At 46.2% G+C, this 17,832-nt stretch overlaps 1 protein-coding gene and 1 long non-coding RNA gene across 3 annotated transcripts in view; both read left to right on the top strand.

The window, feature by feature from the left end:
* The window catches only part of LOC139749212 (uncharacterized), a 251,539-nt gene that overhangs the window by 61,775 nt on the left and 171,932 nt on the right, over positions 1 to 17,832 (top strand). For both annotated transcript variants that reach the window (XR_011712925.1, XR_011712926.1), the window contains exon 2: positions 9,882 to 9,985. This is a non-coding gene — a long non-coding RNA (uncharacterized lncRNA). The remainder of the gene's footprint in view (positions 1 to 9,881; positions 9,986 to 17,832) is intronic.
* On the top strand, positions 13,995 to 16,760 carry LOC139749207 (uncharacterized). Its single transcript, XM_071662894.1, has 2 exons — positions 13,995 to 14,728; positions 14,807 to 16,760. The coding sequence occupies exons 1-2, from the start codon at positions 14,042 to 14,044 to the stop codon at positions 16,667 to 16,669; spliced, it is 2,550 nt and encodes an 849-aa protein (XP_071518995.1). The 5' UTR covers positions 13,995 to 14,041; the 3' UTR covers positions 16,670 to 16,760.

Genomic DNA, 17,832 nt, shown 5'->3' with positions numbered 1-17,832 from the left:
CATCTAGTGTGTGACCTGGAGTGTTTGGAAGTATGGTACTTTGGGTGACCTGGATTGAGTCATGCCGTAGGTACGGTGACCTAGAATGGAGTAGATCATTCTCGACGAATCAGGACGGATCATAACCTGTACAGTACATGGAACACCGAAGTGACCTGATCTGAAGGAAGGAGGGTAGGTCACAAGTCAACTGGAATGACCTGGGGTGCTTGTAAACCAACTGGTCTGACCTCAGGTGGAACAAGAGCCCCCAATGGTGACCTATCGTCATCCCCAGCTCATACGGAAGCTTCGCCACCAGACGCCCGACTTGTTGACCTGAACCATTCGACGGGGGTAAAAAAAAAAATTGACCCTGAGTGGCCCACACAGGACTAGTGAAGCTCCTTGTCTTAGACCTGTTGACCTCAGACACGGGCCGCGATACACCTCGTATGACCTCGAACGGAGTAAGATGTTTCCTGGAATTGTTACTTTCCAGACCACCAACACCACCTTCTTCTTCTTCTTCGTCTTCGTCGTCGTATCACACAATCTTGATCCCGCCTTGGATGTTCTTTCCCTGCTCCTCGTCATCCGTTCGCGCTCGCTCCCCCGGAGGTACTCGGGGGGACGTGGACCACCACCACCTTCTTCGTCGTCGTCGTCGTCGTAACACAATCTTGATCCCGCCTTGGATGTTCTTTCCCTCCTCCTCGTCATCCGTTCGCGCTCGCTTCCCCGGAGGTACTCGGGGGGGACGTGTGGATCGAGTGTTCTTGACAGCCTTGTCACCGCTGGTGATGGAGCCAATATGAAGGAGGGGCAAGGTGGCGAAGGCAAACATAGGCTCCGGCCTGAACCAACACCGTGGGAGGGAGAGCTTAGAGGGAGGGAGGAGGAGGAGGTAGCGAAGATGTGAGAGAGAGAGAGAGAGAGAGAGAGAGAGAGAGAGAGAGAGAGAGAGAGAGAGGGAAGAGAACTAGAAGAAAGAACAGAAGTGATGGATAAAAGTTGTGGCCAATATGGACGTAACACAAGAGAGGAAACACCGGCTCTGTGCCACACACAATCGTCGCGATGAGCTCCAGTGTGTCATGCGTGGCACAGAGATCTCCACCACCTGAATCAGATATAACGCCGTAAACATCTAGCTCACATCTGGAACGCTTCCATTACCCTGCTTGTGATATCGGGTGACCTAGAAGAAGTGATATCCGATTCATCCCCCTCTCATTCAGATCTAGCAATGGTGCAGCCTCATAATAAGCACGTGACGTTGCTTCCTCCTGTCCTACCGCATATTTACGAAGGGTGATTGGTTCCTAGCGTGGTGCGGGAGAGGGAAGGGGGCATAGTTTACGAAGTGGCCTGGCGGAAGTCTCGCCCGACGTCATTCGATAAGCAACATTCCGCCGCGTCTCGTCGCTAAGGAGGCAGAGGAACCAGGAATCCCCCGAGGCCAGGCGGTGAAAGGCGGGAGGGTAGACCACTGAGTCATGGCTGGGGTCACAGAACCAAATATATATATATATATATATATATATATATATATATATTTGACCACGGTCCGCGCGGAGGCTGGACAGTTCCTACTACTATTACTACTATTACTACTACTACTACTAGTACTACTATACTACTACTACTACTACTACTACTGCTACCACCACTAGCACTGCTACCACCACCACCACTACTACTACTACAACCACTACCACTACTACCTCCATGGTGGACGCATTCATACTGAATGATGATGAATGGTGAAGAGCCTCGAAGTATGATGATATACTGACGTCTCTTCCCAAGCATGAAGCATACTACGCCACCTCGAGAGCGCCGGAGTGTACGATGGCCTCATTGGAGTTAGCAGACGAGGCCAGAGACTGGTGGTAGACTCGTGTGTGCAAAGATGTACGAGCGTTTGTTGTGGTCTCTCTCTCTCTCTCTCTCTCTCTCTCTCTCTCTCTCTCTCTCTCTCTCTCTCTCTCTCTCTCTCTCTCGCTCAGAAAAATCGAAAGAGAAGGATATGTAAAGTTGGTCTGTATCGGTCGGTGGCTCCACCAACTCTCCTGTTGTCGAGCATTGAACATAAATTGTGGCAAGAAAATACTCTCTCTGATTTTTAGAATAGATAGATAAATAGATGTGTGTGTGTGTGTGTGTGTGTGTGTGTGTGTGTGTGTCTGTGTTGATAGCCACACGGAAGGAGGAAACACGGACCTTCGAGAACTTTCGCGAATGATTGACGTCTTCAAGGATACGGAGGTAATTCATTATCTTTGTATACTCCTGACGAAGTGGATCGTTCCCGGAAGCTCTCGAATGTTCGTGAATCACGTGTCCTTCTGTGATATATATATATATATATATATATATATATATATATATATATATATATATATATATATATATATATATTTTCTTTTTTTTATACTAATCGGCATTTCCCGCATTAGCGAGGTAGCGTTAAGAACAGAGGATGAGGACTGGGCCTTTGAGGGAATATCCTCACCTGGCCCCTTTCTCTGTTTCTTCTTTTGGAAAAAAAAAAAAAAAAATGAGGGGAGGATTTCCAGCCTCCCGCTCCCTTCCCTTTTAGTCGCCTTCTACGACACGCAGGGAATACGTGGGAATGGGGGGGATGGATGGTCGTTTCCTCTATTGAGGGAGGGGAGGTGCCTCAGTCGTTGCGTTGAATGGGGTACAACAAACACACGATAACGTTGTGTTGTTAACGTTTCTTCGCATGTTTCTATCGACGAAGATTGTGTCAGATGATAGCAGGTCGTTTAATGTTGTGTTGATGTAAAGACAGCGAGGAAACGACCCCTGGAGCCCGCTTCTACTTGACATGACCTCCTGTGAGGTCATGTGAACTTTCCTCACACCACCACATGACCTCATGGTTGTACACCTCACAGCACAACACCTTCGTGTACTGCCCAGGCAGGCGAGGATAAACACACACACACACACACACACACACACACACACACACAGAGCGGTCCATCACGCAGTCAGGGCAATCAGGACACACTGGGTCATTAAGAACAGACTGTCTGCAACACCACATAGATCTTCCCGTCACCATCATGACTACTGGTGGGTTGAGAATCATCCAACCTACACCCTCCCATCACCTTCATTGGTCGAACACACCTACTCGTCAAAACTCCGACCGTCCTGTCTAACCACACACACACACACACACACACACACACACACACACACACACACACACACACACACACACCCATCCATCACCTGCATAGTGAACGTAAAACAACAATCCAGTACAACCTCAACTCCTTATACTTTGCCACTCAGTTCTACTGAACAGTGCTTAAACCCTTTTCACCCAATCCATTCCATAAACCACCCGCCACCAAATCCATAATAGAAATGAGAACCATAAAAAAAAATGGGTGCATGACAGGGGATGCTACTGGCAGTAGTGGGTGCCAGATGCTGCAAGTCCCTTCCATCACTCCTCAGCATTCTATACTTACAGATCCTCCTTCCCTTCACCCCACCATACACAACATATGCACACACAGTTACGACACTAAACCACCACCTTTCCAGTTCCGTGTTAAACGTCACATCGCCAGTGATGCACCGAGCTGAAACTATGTTCCCTAGACATGTGCGAGTCATGCTTTCCTCTCTGGGTTCTGGTGGTCACCACCACCCATTCCTCCATCATTACAAACTCCAGTGTTATCACGACCTGTGATGTCCGAGATGCAACCTCCACACACACACACACCGAAGACACCGAACTCTTTTGACTCTACAAGTCTCGTCTGCTCACCGCACGAACACGCGTCACACTTCACCACACCCGGTGGACGTGGCCGGCTTCCTGAGCGCTGCATGGAACCCCCCTACGGATGGGGATCCATGGGGCAAGAGGATTGATGGATATATATATATATATATATATATATATATATAGAGAGAGAGAGAGAGAGAGAGAGAGAGAGAGAGAGAGAGAGAGAGAGATCCCAGAGGCTGCAGGGTTGGACCTAGGCAAGAGACATGGCCACCTCTCTCTCTCATCTCCCCCCACGGGGGGGGGGGGTTCAGTGACGTGAGGTCCTCCCCGGAACATAGATCATCATGCGTCTTAATTCCCCTCAGCTATACCGTCTTGGGTGTGTATATATATATACATTTAGGAAGACGTGGCGGCTGGCGAGTGTGTGTCAGAACCGGTCTCTCTCTCTCTCTCTCTCTCTCTCTCTCTCTCTCTCTCTCTCTCTCTCTCTCTCTCTCTCTCTCTCTCTCTCTCCCTCCCTCCTTCCTGTCTCTGTTTATGTTAACGAACGTCTGTTTGCATACTCGTATTGTTGTTGAACCATGTATGTATATATATAATGTATACTTGTGCCATAGGCATGTCTTACCATCTGTACTATGTGTACATACGTTCCCCATTGTATAATGTATGCATAGAAGCATGTATGAGTACGTTCCTCACCGAAATGTACGCTTACATGTACGTTCTCACCATCTTGTACCATGTATATGCATACGTTCCACTCTAATTTGGAGGTTCATCACATCACTACACTTGGGGGATATGACGACGCATCTGCCGCTCTCAGTATCATCTTCGTACCACACTTGTCTTCAGGCATGTTGGTAGAAGCAGGAGAACGTAATTCAAAGCAACCATAGCGGGCGGTATCCAAGTCTTGTTCATATATAAATATTTGTTTGTGTTAGCTGAGACGGCACGGGCAACTGAGACCCTAATCAAGGCCATTCCATTAACGATATATATATATATATATATATATATATATATATATATATATATATATATATATATATATATATATATATATATATATATATATATATATCCCTAGACGGAGCCTGGTACCCATTTTGTCGACTGAACCCTTAGGGTAGATGAGCCGCTGGGTTGACGTGTGGACCGACTGCCGCATCCAGGATTCGAACTCCTATGCGTTCGACCCTGGACGGCCCGTGAATGCGTCACGGTCGGGAACGCTAACCGCCACACCACGGGGGTTGCAATTAGCTATCATCTGTCAAAATAAATGATAAATAAATATGTATCCGTTACTTTATCTACAGAATAATGTTTTTTATACATTTTTATGACTGGATTTATTGCAATCATGCATAGGCAACATTGTCACAGTGGCCAACACGCATGGCTGTGCGAGAATTGTGTGTTGGCCAATCAGAAATTGGCTACCAACCCATCAGTCACCCTATCAGACGGTTCTTAACAGTTAGTCTATGATAACCTTATACACACGTTCCTCAAGTAGATGGATTAATGGATCGCTAATTGAAATGGCCAAATTAACATGGCTATCACTGGGACCCGGTGTCTTCCGGGATTATGAGAACCGGATGATATTTGATGAAGAAAAATGATGGCAGAGTCGAGAGGAACTCCCTCCATCTCTCTGTCATTCCTCCATCTCCCAGCTTTCTTCTTTCTTTCTTTCTTCCCCTCTTCACGCTCTCTGTCTCCACGCCCCACACACTGTGATGATGAGGGCGGCTACTCACACCCTGCCTCACGCTACCACCCTCCCCCCCTCACACCCTGCCTCACGCTACCACCCTCTCCCACTCACACCCTGCCTCACACTACCACCCTCTCCCACCCTCTCTCACTCACACCCTGCCTCACACTTCCACCCTCTCCCACTCACATCCAGCCTCACACTACCACCCTCCCCCACTCACACCCTGCCTCACACTACCATCCTCTCTCACTCACACCTTCCCTCACACTACCGCCCTCCCCGACTCGCACCCTGCCTCACACTGCCACCCCAGCCCCAGAAACCCCAGTCCCCTCTTCCTGAAGGTTCGCCTCACCTCCACACCACCTCAGCCAACCTCTCCTCCGTATATTTTAGTAGTTTCCGCCTGGGTTAGTCGTGGCTCAACCACAGGTGTGAGTCAAGAGGTCTGGGAAGCAGGGAACAATGATGTTCGACTTCATTTATCTTTCATTCGCAAGTTACCAGTCATCGACATTCCCTTTTTTAAAGCCATTTAGCCATTTATCTTTCAATCGCAAGTTACCAACTTCATTTATCTTTCGATCGCAAGTTACCAACTTCATTTATCTTTCGATCGCAAGTTACCAATCATCGAGATTCCCTTTTTTGAAGCCATTTATCAATTTATCTTTCTATCGCAAGTTACCAACTTCATTTATCTTTCAATCGCAAGTTGCTAATCATCGACATTCCTTTTTTTTTGAAGCCATTTATCCATTTATCTTTCAATCGCAAGTTACCAATCATGATTATTCCTGTTTTTTTTAAGGCCATTTATCCTCTTTTATACATCACCCGTTTCTGGTAGCGGGTTCGAGGGACTTTGGCCATTAACATGTAAGAGGTTGTTCGTCCTTGGTATCTGCAATAGCTTAACGAGTTTTAAACGACCGTCCACTCATTTTGCAAATGTAAAGCGGAAGTACGTTGTCATCCACTATATTTTTTTTTTTTTTATTTCAGAAACCATTTTACAAGTTCGTGATTCCCATCGTTTTCTTTTTCTTACCCTCTTCAGTGAATTTTTTTTTTTTTTTTTTTTTTTTTGTCTACCCGGACACACATCTATTTCTTTTTTTAATAAGTGGTCATTTTCGTAGGTCGTGATTGTATGACTTTAATTGTCAGTTTTTAGTTGAATATTTTTCTATACGGTTGATAGATAAGATTTTTCTGTCCTTAGATTTTACTTATTTTAGCGTTATGTATTCTTTAAAAAAAAAAGTGAATTGAAAATTCACTCTTTTTTTTAAAAAAAAAAGGACGAAACAGATTTATTATCATCTAACTCCTGTGAAATATATGCATAGGATTCTCCTGGATAGACTCGAAGGGTCGAGACGGGTAGTCACCCCCTCCAAAACCCGTTTTTCTATTGGGTAACAATTCTTTCCGTTCTCGTAACTGAGGTATTCACAGGAATGGAACCGAGTCTCTCTCTCTCTCTCTCTCTCTCTCTCTCTCTCTCTCTCTCTCTCTCTCTCTCTCTCTCTCTCTCTCTTCCTCACCCTTCAACGTGTTTGGGAGTTGATAGTCAGTCGTAGAGTACATGCCATAATCACTCCTACGTGGCGTTACTATGATCAGCGGGATATTATAGTGCTATCTTGGCATTCATGACCCTGTTCCACTCATGACCCTGTTCCACTCATGACCCTGTTCCATTCATGACCCTGTTCCATTCATGACCCTGTTCCATTCATGACCCTGTTCCATACATGACCCTGTTCCATACATGACCCTGTTCCATTCATGACCCTGTTCCATTCATGACCCTGTTCCATTCATGACCCTGTTCCATTCATGACCCTGTTCCATTCATGACCCTGTTCCATGTTGTTATTAACTCTTGGCCTCAGCCACATTGGCTGTCTTACATTCTCTTAACAGTCGTACTCTTTTCTCTCCCTTTGCTCTATAATGTTTCATTCCACTCCCAGCTTTCAGAGGTGGCATCAGGAATAGATTCATGCGACTCTCTGAAATACTGTTTTCAGATCTGAAGCTTAGTGTTTTGATAGCTATAGCCTTTCTGAAAGCACTTTGATGTTCTTGTGAATCATCCCTGTAATAATTATTTTGAACGCAGTGACCAGAGTTCTATATATATATATATATATATATAACTCTGGTCACTGCGTTCAAAATAATCATTACAGGGAAAATGAGGTTAAGTAGATATGCTGGTAATTTAGGCTTCAGTCAAGGTCATTTGAAGCCATCCAATTATAACCAACAATCGAACAATCTTTAATAGTCGCCTTCAAGCAAGCCTCCTGGCTCTGTAGGCCTATGTTGCTACTCTTTTCCTATAGGACCAAGCCTCCCACCCAAACCTCTTTGAGTGGTTATTGCTTACCGCCCCATCCATAGTTTCTCCACACACACACACACACACACACTTGTGCCCCATCCCGGCCAAGACCCTCACGGCAAAACGCATACATTATAACACAGGTCGGGACGCGAGAAAAATTTCAGCGGTAATGAGATGCTCTGGGTGATGCGAGTTGACGGGGTCTCCCTCTGGGAGAGATTGTGGTGGTTACTGGCGGTGGTGGTAGTCGTGGTGGTGGTGGTAGTCATGGTGGTAATGAATTAGGTGGCAACTGTGGTGATAGGAATGGTGTTGGTAGGAGAGAAAGAGTTTTAGATGATCGTATCAGTGATGGTGTCAGTGATGGTGTCAGTGATTAGCCGTAATAGTGATGGTGGTGTCAGTGGTGGCCGTGGTGGTAATGGACAGCGATGGATGGTGGTGTGGTGGCAGGGGTCGTGGAGGAAGTTAACCACCCACCCACCCTCTGGCGTAACACCGGTGGCGCCCTCCAATTCCTTCACAATTGGCAAAATTACAGGTTATGGCTGTGCCGTGCGTAGCACAGGGCGCCCCCGGAAGGCTGGGGAGGGAAGATAAGAGAAGTGTGTGTGTGTGTGTGTGTGTGTGTGTGTCTGACACCAGAACACCTTAAGACCGACGTATCCGAAGGGGTGGTTCGTTTACGAAGCCCTCCCTCCTCCTCCTCCTCCTCCTCCTGCGTCAGGAGGAATCTTCGGCCGTAGACTTTGGGACGACCACCTCCCACTCCTGTTATGGTGGTAGTCTCGTTGGGGGGGAAGGATAGGGTAGGGTTAGAGTGCCTCGCGCCTGTGGATATGACTGTCTCACGTACGTACCGTCAGGAGAGGGTGTGGGTGTGTGGCTCTACCATCCTAGCTGCTGATTGGAAGGGGGAGTAATGGCCATATAAAGTGGTTAATTACCAGGATGAGAGAAGCGCTCTCGGTGTAGTCTGGTGGTGTACACCATCGTTGTCTTTCGTACTCAGTTGATTTGGGAAAGAAAATTGTTATTATTATTATTATTGTTAGTAGTAGTAGTAGAAGTGTAGTAGTAGTAGTAGTAGTAGTAGTAGTAGTAGTAGCAAAGATTAAGTAAAGATGGTGTTGAACGGAAGAGAAGAGGTGGGATGATGTATTGCGAGAGAAATGATTGATATTCCATTACCCCTGTGACTTAATACGTTGTTATTGGACAGTGTGTATAATAACCAAAGTACTTTCCCATCATTTATCATTCGTAATTCATTAGTTATTATTGATCTCTTATAACTGATTAAGGATTGTCCTGATCACGCCGCGTCATACGTTGGTCTGAGGTAAGACTGGCGATGTAGATTTCTAATCTGGTCGGAGGTTCCTGCTCACCAGCAGGTCCCAGTGACTCCTGGTGGGCGCTGCACTTAAAAGGCAAATCATTTATGCATAAATGTTCATAACCACGAGGAAAAATGTAGCACCCAGTCCCTAATACACTTCCTTGTGTTACATTTTCCCGCGTCAGCCAAGTAGCGCCAGGATACAGACGAAGAAAGGCATGTACATACACGCACATAACACGCACATATACATACATATACATATCAACAAATACTCATATGAATACATATACAGACATAGACATTATATATATATATATATATATATATATATATATATATATATATATATATATATATATATATATATATATATATATATGCATATGTACATATAAAGAGGTAGGTAGCTGGAATGATGGAATAATAGTTGATGAATAGAATAAAAGATCCTTTGATAAGGATACATGCCTTGAGGATTCCCAGTCTCTAACATTTTCAGACGAGTGTCAGAAGCGTCCGCAACGAACGATGAAAATTAGTGGCTTAGAAATGATAAACGGAGAGGCTGACTCATGGGTCCACGACCGTATTTATGAATATCAGCAACACATGTACAGCTGTACTCGAGAGCTTATTCGCACGGTACAGGTGGCTGACGTGTTCCTTCTTTCGACAGACTCAGAGCCGGGAAATGCTGACCGCATTCGACACCCCGGGGCTGACTGCTGACCTTGCTTCGTCATGTGATGTTTGGACTCTACCATGACGGAAGAGGACCAGGTTTGTTACCGCGTTTATTCACGATTTTCCTTTGTTTTTGTGGGGTTTTTTTATTCACCTGTTCAGAACAACGGAGCGTTTGTGGTAGTGTATATACTGCAGAAGTGGATCTGTCATGACACTACAGGGGTGTCATACTTGTCGCATGTTTTAAGTATAAGCCTATTTTGTTTTTTCTTTTATTCTGTCGTTTCAAGCGCACACGTTGCGCTGGTTTATATTACAGAGGCGTCTGAATCATGACACTACAGAGGTCATATATGTGGCTCATTTCAAGTATAAACCTTCTCTTTTTTTCCTGTATCTTTTTAACCGAGTTTGTTGTCGGGTATATGACAGATGCGAAACCCTCGTGACACAGGAGCTATTATGTCGTTCTCGTGTCTCTCGTCTCGTGTACAGACGATAGACTTTGGTTAGGTACAATGAGGTATGTCATCTTCATTACGAAATAGTACGAACCAGTGAGCGTACAGGACCGACGGATTATATCGTACAGTATATTTGCGTTTTTCGTTTTGTTTCGGGAAACACCAAATGGGTTATGTGTAGCACGAATGACATACCGGAGCGAGGTCATACAGAGTTCTTCTTTGTATACTTGAAAGTGTTCACCTGATGTTTAGCAGTCGATTTCAATACGTACTCAGTATCACATTCTAAAACAGCGACGTACGATGATCTTAAATGAGACATAGACTATAAGTATCCGATATTTCTATCCACTCATACTACGAAGTTGCTCTTCCGTTCCCACAGCGTATATTCTAAATTGTACACACACATGCGTCATTTTGCTTCTGTAATTATCCCTAGGGATAATTACGTGTCCTGCTGGACGGAGACAAGGACTGTTCTCATCCGTAAGGCCACAGCCCTCAACCCAACTCCTCTCGATCATAAACCACATTATTGTCTTTCTTTTTTTTTATTTATTTTCGCTCGTCACTCATTGCGCCTACTCCCTGTGCGCTAGCAGCACTGGACTGCCGAAGGGAAACGCCTAGTAAGGCTGCAGTCCGAGAGAGAGAGAGAGAGAGAGAGAGAGAGAGAGAGAGAGAGAGAGAGGGAGGGAGTCGCTGGAAGGATTCCTGGGACTGTGTGGTAAAGGAGAGAGTGAGGACGAGCGAGGGAAAGTAGGCTAAGAGATCCTGTGGTTTGATTCAACTGTTGGATTTGTTTCCTGTTGCCGTCGACGCTGTGTGTGTGTGTGTGTGTGTGTGGACGCTGAGATGGTGTTGCGCTTGCTGATGTGTGTCGTACACGATGTGTATGCCTGATGCGGAACCATTTCTCGTGTAAGTACATAACGTTAACTCTGAAAACAACTCGTATGTAATCCACAGTACGTCATTTTTCCTGCCCCACTCCTCTCTCTCTCTCTCTCTCTCTCTCTCTCTCTCTCTCTCTCTCTCTCTCTCTCTCTCTCTTTCTCGTTGTGGTGCGGCAGTGAGTCACGGACAAAGTGGCGCTGGACATTATGGCACAGGACGACACAAGGGTTTAATGGCGCGGGACATATTGGCATAGGATAAGACGACACAAGGGTTCAATGGCACAGGACATATTGGCACAGGATGAGACAACACAAGGGTTTAATGGCGCGGGACATATTGGCGCAAATGATAGAGTGGGAGGTAATGATACTGAGAATAATGTTTCGATACTTTGTTGTGTTCTCTGTCATTTATTTCTTTGTCTGTAGTATTATTATCATAATTATTATTATTCTTTTTTTTTTCATACTATTCGCCATTTCCCGCATTAGCGAGGTAGCGTTAAGAACAGAGGACTGGGCCTTTGAGGGAATATCCTCATATGGCCCCCTTCTCTGTTCCTTCTCTTGGAAAATTTAAAAAAAAAAATGTTGTTGTTGTTGTTATGATAATATCTTATTCGATCGTTTTCTCCGTTCGGTCATGTCTATTTTTCTCTTCCCCGCATTCGTGATATTATCAACATATGTCATTCTCTGGAAACATAAGGCTGGGTACCTGTGTTTTAGACCTTGCGTTCGATGTCAATGCAAGAAAATGGACAAAGCTCACACTGTACGTATGAACGCATTCAAACGCATTTGCGTCACGGGAAATCATTCTTAATGTGCGTATCGATTGTGGGAATATGTCACAGTATGACTGGCCAGAGCATACAGCAATTCAGTCATTTTTCATGAAATAGTTGGACGTTTTCTTACGTTTCTTAATACTTTTTGACACAGCAGTAATGGAGGTTTGTATTATATATATATATATATATTGGAAAGGATCACAATTTTGCGCGTGATCAAGATATTCCTATGAGTCCAGCCCTGAGTAAGGGGAGACCCGTATGACCTTACCTCACGAAATTTGTGACCCCGAACGACGAGGAAGAGAAGCCAAAAAGGTGCGTCACCCTGTAAGTCATACTTTATTTCTCGGTTATGTAAAATCCATTATTGAATCTCTCTCTCTCTCTCTCTCTCTCTCTCTCTCTCTCTCTCTCTCTCTCTCTATCTATCTATCTATCTATCTCGCTTTCTTTCTTCTCTCCCTCTCTGTCTCTGTCGATGTCAGTCGTTCTCTCTCTCTCTCTCTCTCTCTGACACATTTCATAGTAAGACAATGATCGGATCACAAGCTGACGCCACCTTCGAACTCCACCTGCCTCAGGCGGGCTGGATGAACAGATGGGTTGACCGTCAATTACCCGCTCCCACAGACTCGAACCTTCCATAGTGTGTTAACCTCTTAGAATACGACGGTACTACGAACCTTGGGTTATGATGGCCTGGCCTTTGACGACCTGACCCCCCTAAAAGGCCAGGTCAGAGGTCCATGCCAGTTATACCCAAGGGCCCGTACCTTCGGGCTGAAGAGCTTTAAGAGAGAGAGAAAAAAAATATATAGCTCTTCCTCTTATCCATTACCGAGCCATGATACCGCTGGCTCAGATCACTGGCATATCTGTTCACAGGATGACACGTGTGCCTATGAACGACGGAAGCAGTCCGCTGACCTCGCCTCCTCCTCCCGTCCCCGTTGTTGATAGATGTGTCTGATCCCTCGCCAGATATGTCTCGAACCGCTTCGGCAACATCCACCTTTTCCCACCCTCGTTTTCCCCGCTCCTGATAACACTGTCTATAGTTTCTCTCTCTCTCTCTCTCTCTCTCTCTCTCTCTCTCTCTCTCTCTCTCTCTCTCTCACGCCCTATGTCTGTCTGTCTCTCTGTCTTTCGGTTGTAGTGAAGATGAGCACGTAGGGAAGTTGGCCTCAGGTCAAACCCTACAACAGGGTTGTGGATCCGCTGTGCATTTGTTGAGGGTTGAAGGTGACGTATGGTCCAGGGTGTAGTGAAGATGCGTTGAGTGGTGTCTCCTTCTGCAGTGATGCCCATTGCGAAATATGGCGGGTTTATAAATCTATCTTCACACTAACGCCCTCTCTAAGTGCGTCTGTGGTTTACATACCTTCCAACCGGCTGTGACATGGCTGGCAAGTCTGCAGTATTCAAAGCTCAGCGCCTGAGAAATAGAAATAATGAATATCATGCGTAGGGAAGTAATACAAGAAGGGAAGATGTCCATCACCCGCCCGGCACCCGTCCCTCGTAGACGTGTCGCCATCATCACACCTGACGGACCGACAGACAACTCCAGCCACCACCCTGGCCAACACCTCCACCACCACTGTTTCGTCACCTCTGATAATAACTTCTATGTCCTCTATTCGAATATCTATCTATCTTTCTATCTATCATTTGGTTCATTCATCTATTCCCTCTTTAGAGAAGTAATACAAGAAGGGAAGATGTCCATCACCCGCCCGGCACCCGTCCCCTCGTGGACGTGTCGTCATCATCGCACCTGACGGACCGACAGACAACTCCAGCCACCATCCTGGCCAACACCTCCACCACCACGATCCTTGGAGCAAATGTTCCTCGTTTCCATCGCTTTCCTGTTTACTCATTCTTTACCATGTCTTCCTTATATCATTCCCAGAAAATAAATTATAAATGAAAATGAATAATTATAAATTAGATACGTTTGTAGTTGTGTGGTGTGTGTTCATGGTGACGATCGTGACCGCCCTGTTGTTCAGCGCCCTCCAGAATGAGGAGTGGAGGCTGCTCCTCCTCCTGAAGGAGAGACACAGGCGGGCTCACTCCCTCTACGTTCCTTTCTTCGGACAAGTGCAGTACAAGGACTTCACTGCCCCAGTTGAGGTCGGCTCAGGCTTAAGACATTTAGTGCGGAATGTACTGACCTTGAGGGACATGGCGTCCGAGCCCAGCGTATGGACCATCTGCCTCGACCTCCTCAAGGTCCTCCTGTCCTGGAAGGCCGTCGGGGTACTTTTCCTGGTGGTGCTGATGAAGATACTCCTCAGGTGTGTGCGCGCCAGGAGATGCAAGGACCCCGTCATGGCCAAGTGCAAGGAGGAGAAGAAGAGGTCTGGCAAGAAGAACGCCAGCAGCCCTACAGCTCCGGTTTCTGTTAAGGACAACAAGGAAGCCGCACAGAGTGGTAAGAAGAACAGGAAGGCCCCAGCTCAGAGTAGGGAAGTTCCAGCTTTGTGTGATGTGGCCGAAGAGGTGAAGTCTGAAGTTGTGACTGATGATGTAGCCGAAGAGGTGAAGTCTGAAGTTGTGACTGATGATGTAGCCGAAGAGTTGAAGTCTGGCAAAGACGTAGTTCGTAAGAAGAAGACCAGAACTCGTAAGAAGAACAGAACTCCAACTCAGGCCAGAAAGGAGGTGAAGTCTGAAGTTGTAACTGATGTTGTAGCCGAAGAGGTGAAGTCTGAAGTTGTGACTGATGTTGTAGCCCAAGAGGTGAAGTCTGAAGTTGTGACTGATGATGTAGCCGAAGAGGTGAAGTCTGGCAACGACGTAGTTCGTAAGAAGAAGACCAGAACTCGTAAGAAGAACAGAACTCCAGCTCAGGCCGGAAAGAAGGTGAAGTCTGAAGTTGTGACTGATGATGTGGCCGAAGAGGTGAAGTCTGAAGTTGTGACTGATGTTGTAGCCCAAGAGGTGAAGTCTGAAGTTGTAACTGATGTTGTAGCCGAAGAGGTGAAGTCTGAAGTTGTGACTGATGATGTAACCGAAGAGGTGAAGTCTGGCAACGACGTAGTTCGTAAGAAGAAGACCAGAACTCGTAAGAAGAACAGAGCTCCAGCTCAGGCCAGAAAGGAGGTGAAGTCTGAAGTTGTGACTGAGGATGTAGCCGAAGAGGTGAAGTCTGAAGTTGTAATTGATGTTGTAGCCCAAGAGGTGAAGTCTGGCAACGACGTAGTTCGTAAGAAGACCAGAACTCGTAAGAAGAACAACAGAACACCAGCTCAGGGTCCTCGTAAGAAGAACAGTGCTCCAGCTGAGGGTTCTGGCAACAGGGCTCGTCCAGTTCGGGAGTCTGGTAAGAACAGAACCCCAGCTAAGGAGTCAGACACACCCGAGGCTGGTAATGACAACTTCAGGCGAGAAAGGAGATGGCTGGAGTTTCTGGAGATGCCAACTGAAGAGAGAGAGTTAGTCCAGAAGGAAACCCCATCTATTGAGGACGAATTTGGTATCAAGATTAAGTTCCCCGCGAGAAGGAACTATATCATTCTACAAGGAGGTCGTCAAGGGGTCACTCAGGCTTGCCTAAAACTGAAGCGTCTGGTGGACCTGTCTCGGCCTAGTGGTATCGACCTCCTCGCGGAAGTGAACAATACCTCGTCCAGGGTTCGTCCTTCCAGAATTTGGCCGTGTGGGAACGTCTTACGAATGGTGAATGCTGACCCCAGTCTTCATGGTGTAGTTATTGGTAGATCGGGGCAAACCGTGCAGGGCATAAGAAATAAGTATTGTGTTGACATTTACGTGCCCGGGAAGACGGAGGAGTACAAGACAATCGATATTGTCGGACGAAGGGAAGATGTGGAGCCGGCCAAGAAAGAGTTGTTGTGGCTCATTAGACAAAGCACCAGGCGTTCCTCCAGGATGTACGGCAACGCTCAGAGGCAATCCATCCAGTCTTATGAGACAACGTCCAGGAGGAGGGGGCCTAAGGCTGTGTCTGGTGATGTAGCCGAAAGGGTGAAGTCTGAAGTTGTGACTGATGATGTAGCCGAAGAGGTGAAGTCTGAAGTTGTGACTGATGATGTAGCCCAAAAGGTGAAGTCTGAAGTTGTGACTGATGATGTAGCCGAAGAGGTGAAGTCTGAAGTTGTGACTGATGATGTAGCCGAAGAGGTGAAGTGTGAAGTTGTGACTGATGATGTAGCCCAAAAGGTGAAGTCTGAAGTTGTGACTGATGATGTAGCCGAAGAGGTGAAGTCTGAAGTTGTGACTGATGATGTAGCCCAAAAGGTGAAGTCTGAAGTTGTGACTGATGATGTAGCCGAAGAGGTGAAGTCTGAAGTTGTGACTGATGATGTAGCCGAAGAGGTGAAGTCTGACAACGACGTAGTTCGTAAGAAGAACAGAGCTCCAGGTCAGGCCGGAAAGAAAGTGAGAAAGAAGGTGAGGTTTGAAGTTGTGACTGATGATGTAGCCGAAGAGGTGAAGTCTGAAGTTGTGACTGATGATGTGGCCCAAAAGGTGAAGTCTGAAGTTGTGACTGATGGTGTAGCCGAAGAGGTGAAGTCTGAGGCTATAGTGTCTGGTGATGACTGGGCGGAGGATACCGAGGGGTTCTGGAGTCTTGAGTGATGACCCAATGAAGGCTGTGGAGTCTGGTGACCCAACTGTCTCCCGGAATGTGTGAGGCTGGGCCTTGTTATTATTGTATATATTTATTTAACATGATATCAAGATCAGTTGTTTATAACTATTTCATTCAGTCATCCAAATCATCCATGGTTGTATCCCACCATGGACAGTCATCCATAGCTATATCCCACCATGGACAGTCATGCATGGCTGTATCCCTCTATGGACAGTCATGCATGGCTGTATCCCACCACGGACAGTCTCTTCCATGGCTGTATCCCACCATGGACAGTCTCTTCCATGGCTGTATCCCACCATGGACAGTCTCTTCCATGGCTGTATCCCACCATGGACAGTCATCCGTGGCTGTATATCCCACCATGGACATGTATCCCGCCGCATCGGAACAAAAATATTGAAAATATCACGCAAATTTTATGATAACGATTTTTTCCGTAAACATTGTCTCTGACATTCCCATCTCTCTCTCTCTCTCTCTCTACGTTTTTTCTTTTTCCAAGTAGCGTTAAGGGCAGACACCCTCGCTTCGACCTTGGGGCTCTCTCTCTCTCTCTCTCTGGACATGCATAAGGCGTACGAACAAGGTGATATCCCTCTATAGTGTTTTTGAGGGGGAGTGGGGAATCTAAACTATGCATCTGGCGCTTTCTTCGTCTCTGGCGCCTGTATCACCAAACCTTTTTCCCTAACATTGGCAGAGCTTGTCTCAAAAGACGGGCCGTTCCATCTTGAACTGTTCGACCTGTCGTCCGGGAGTGTTTCTGTGACGACTGTGTCATCTCCAAAGTCCTTTGAATCTCTCCCTCCTGTTGCTGGGTGGCATCTTCCTTCTGATCGCCAGTAGGGCTCCCAGAGGACCAAGATCTAAAACGTACTTCATTCCCCTGTGTTCGTGTGTGTAATGATATCAAAAAGAAAAGCTCTTTGGCTGTTGCCATGATCTCATTGTTTTCTGTTTTGTGTTCGTGTGTGTAATGATATCAACACAAAAAGCTCTTTGGCTGTTGTCATGATCCCTTTTTTTTTTTTCCACCTGTTGTAAGGATATCGACACATTTTTTTTTTTTCTTTTTTAGCTGCTGTGATGATGCCAAAAATAAAAGCTGTTAGGCTGTTTTTGATATTGTATTGATGTCAGACTG

Source organism: Panulirus ornatus, chromosome 6 (assembly GCF_036320965.1).
Source record: "Panulirus ornatus isolate Po-2019 chromosome 6, ASM3632096v1, whole genome shotgun sequence".
Classification (NCBI taxonomy): Eukaryota; Metazoa; Arthropoda; class Malacostraca; order Decapoda; family Palinuridae; genus Panulirus; species Panulirus ornatus.
The sequence above is the reverse complement of the archived record's forward strand: the minus strand, read 5'-3'. Positions and strand labels throughout refer to the sequence as shown.

Coding starts and splice junctions, on each gene's coding strand:
- LOC139749207 (XM_071662894.1), top strand. CDS start 14,042: ATGGTGACGATCGTGACCGCCCTGTTGTTCAGCGCCCTCCAGAATGAG. Junction 14,729..14,806: donor CAACTCAGGCCAGAAAGGAG/GTGAAGTCTGAA, acceptor GTAGCCCAAGAG/GTGAAGTCTGAAGTTGTGAC.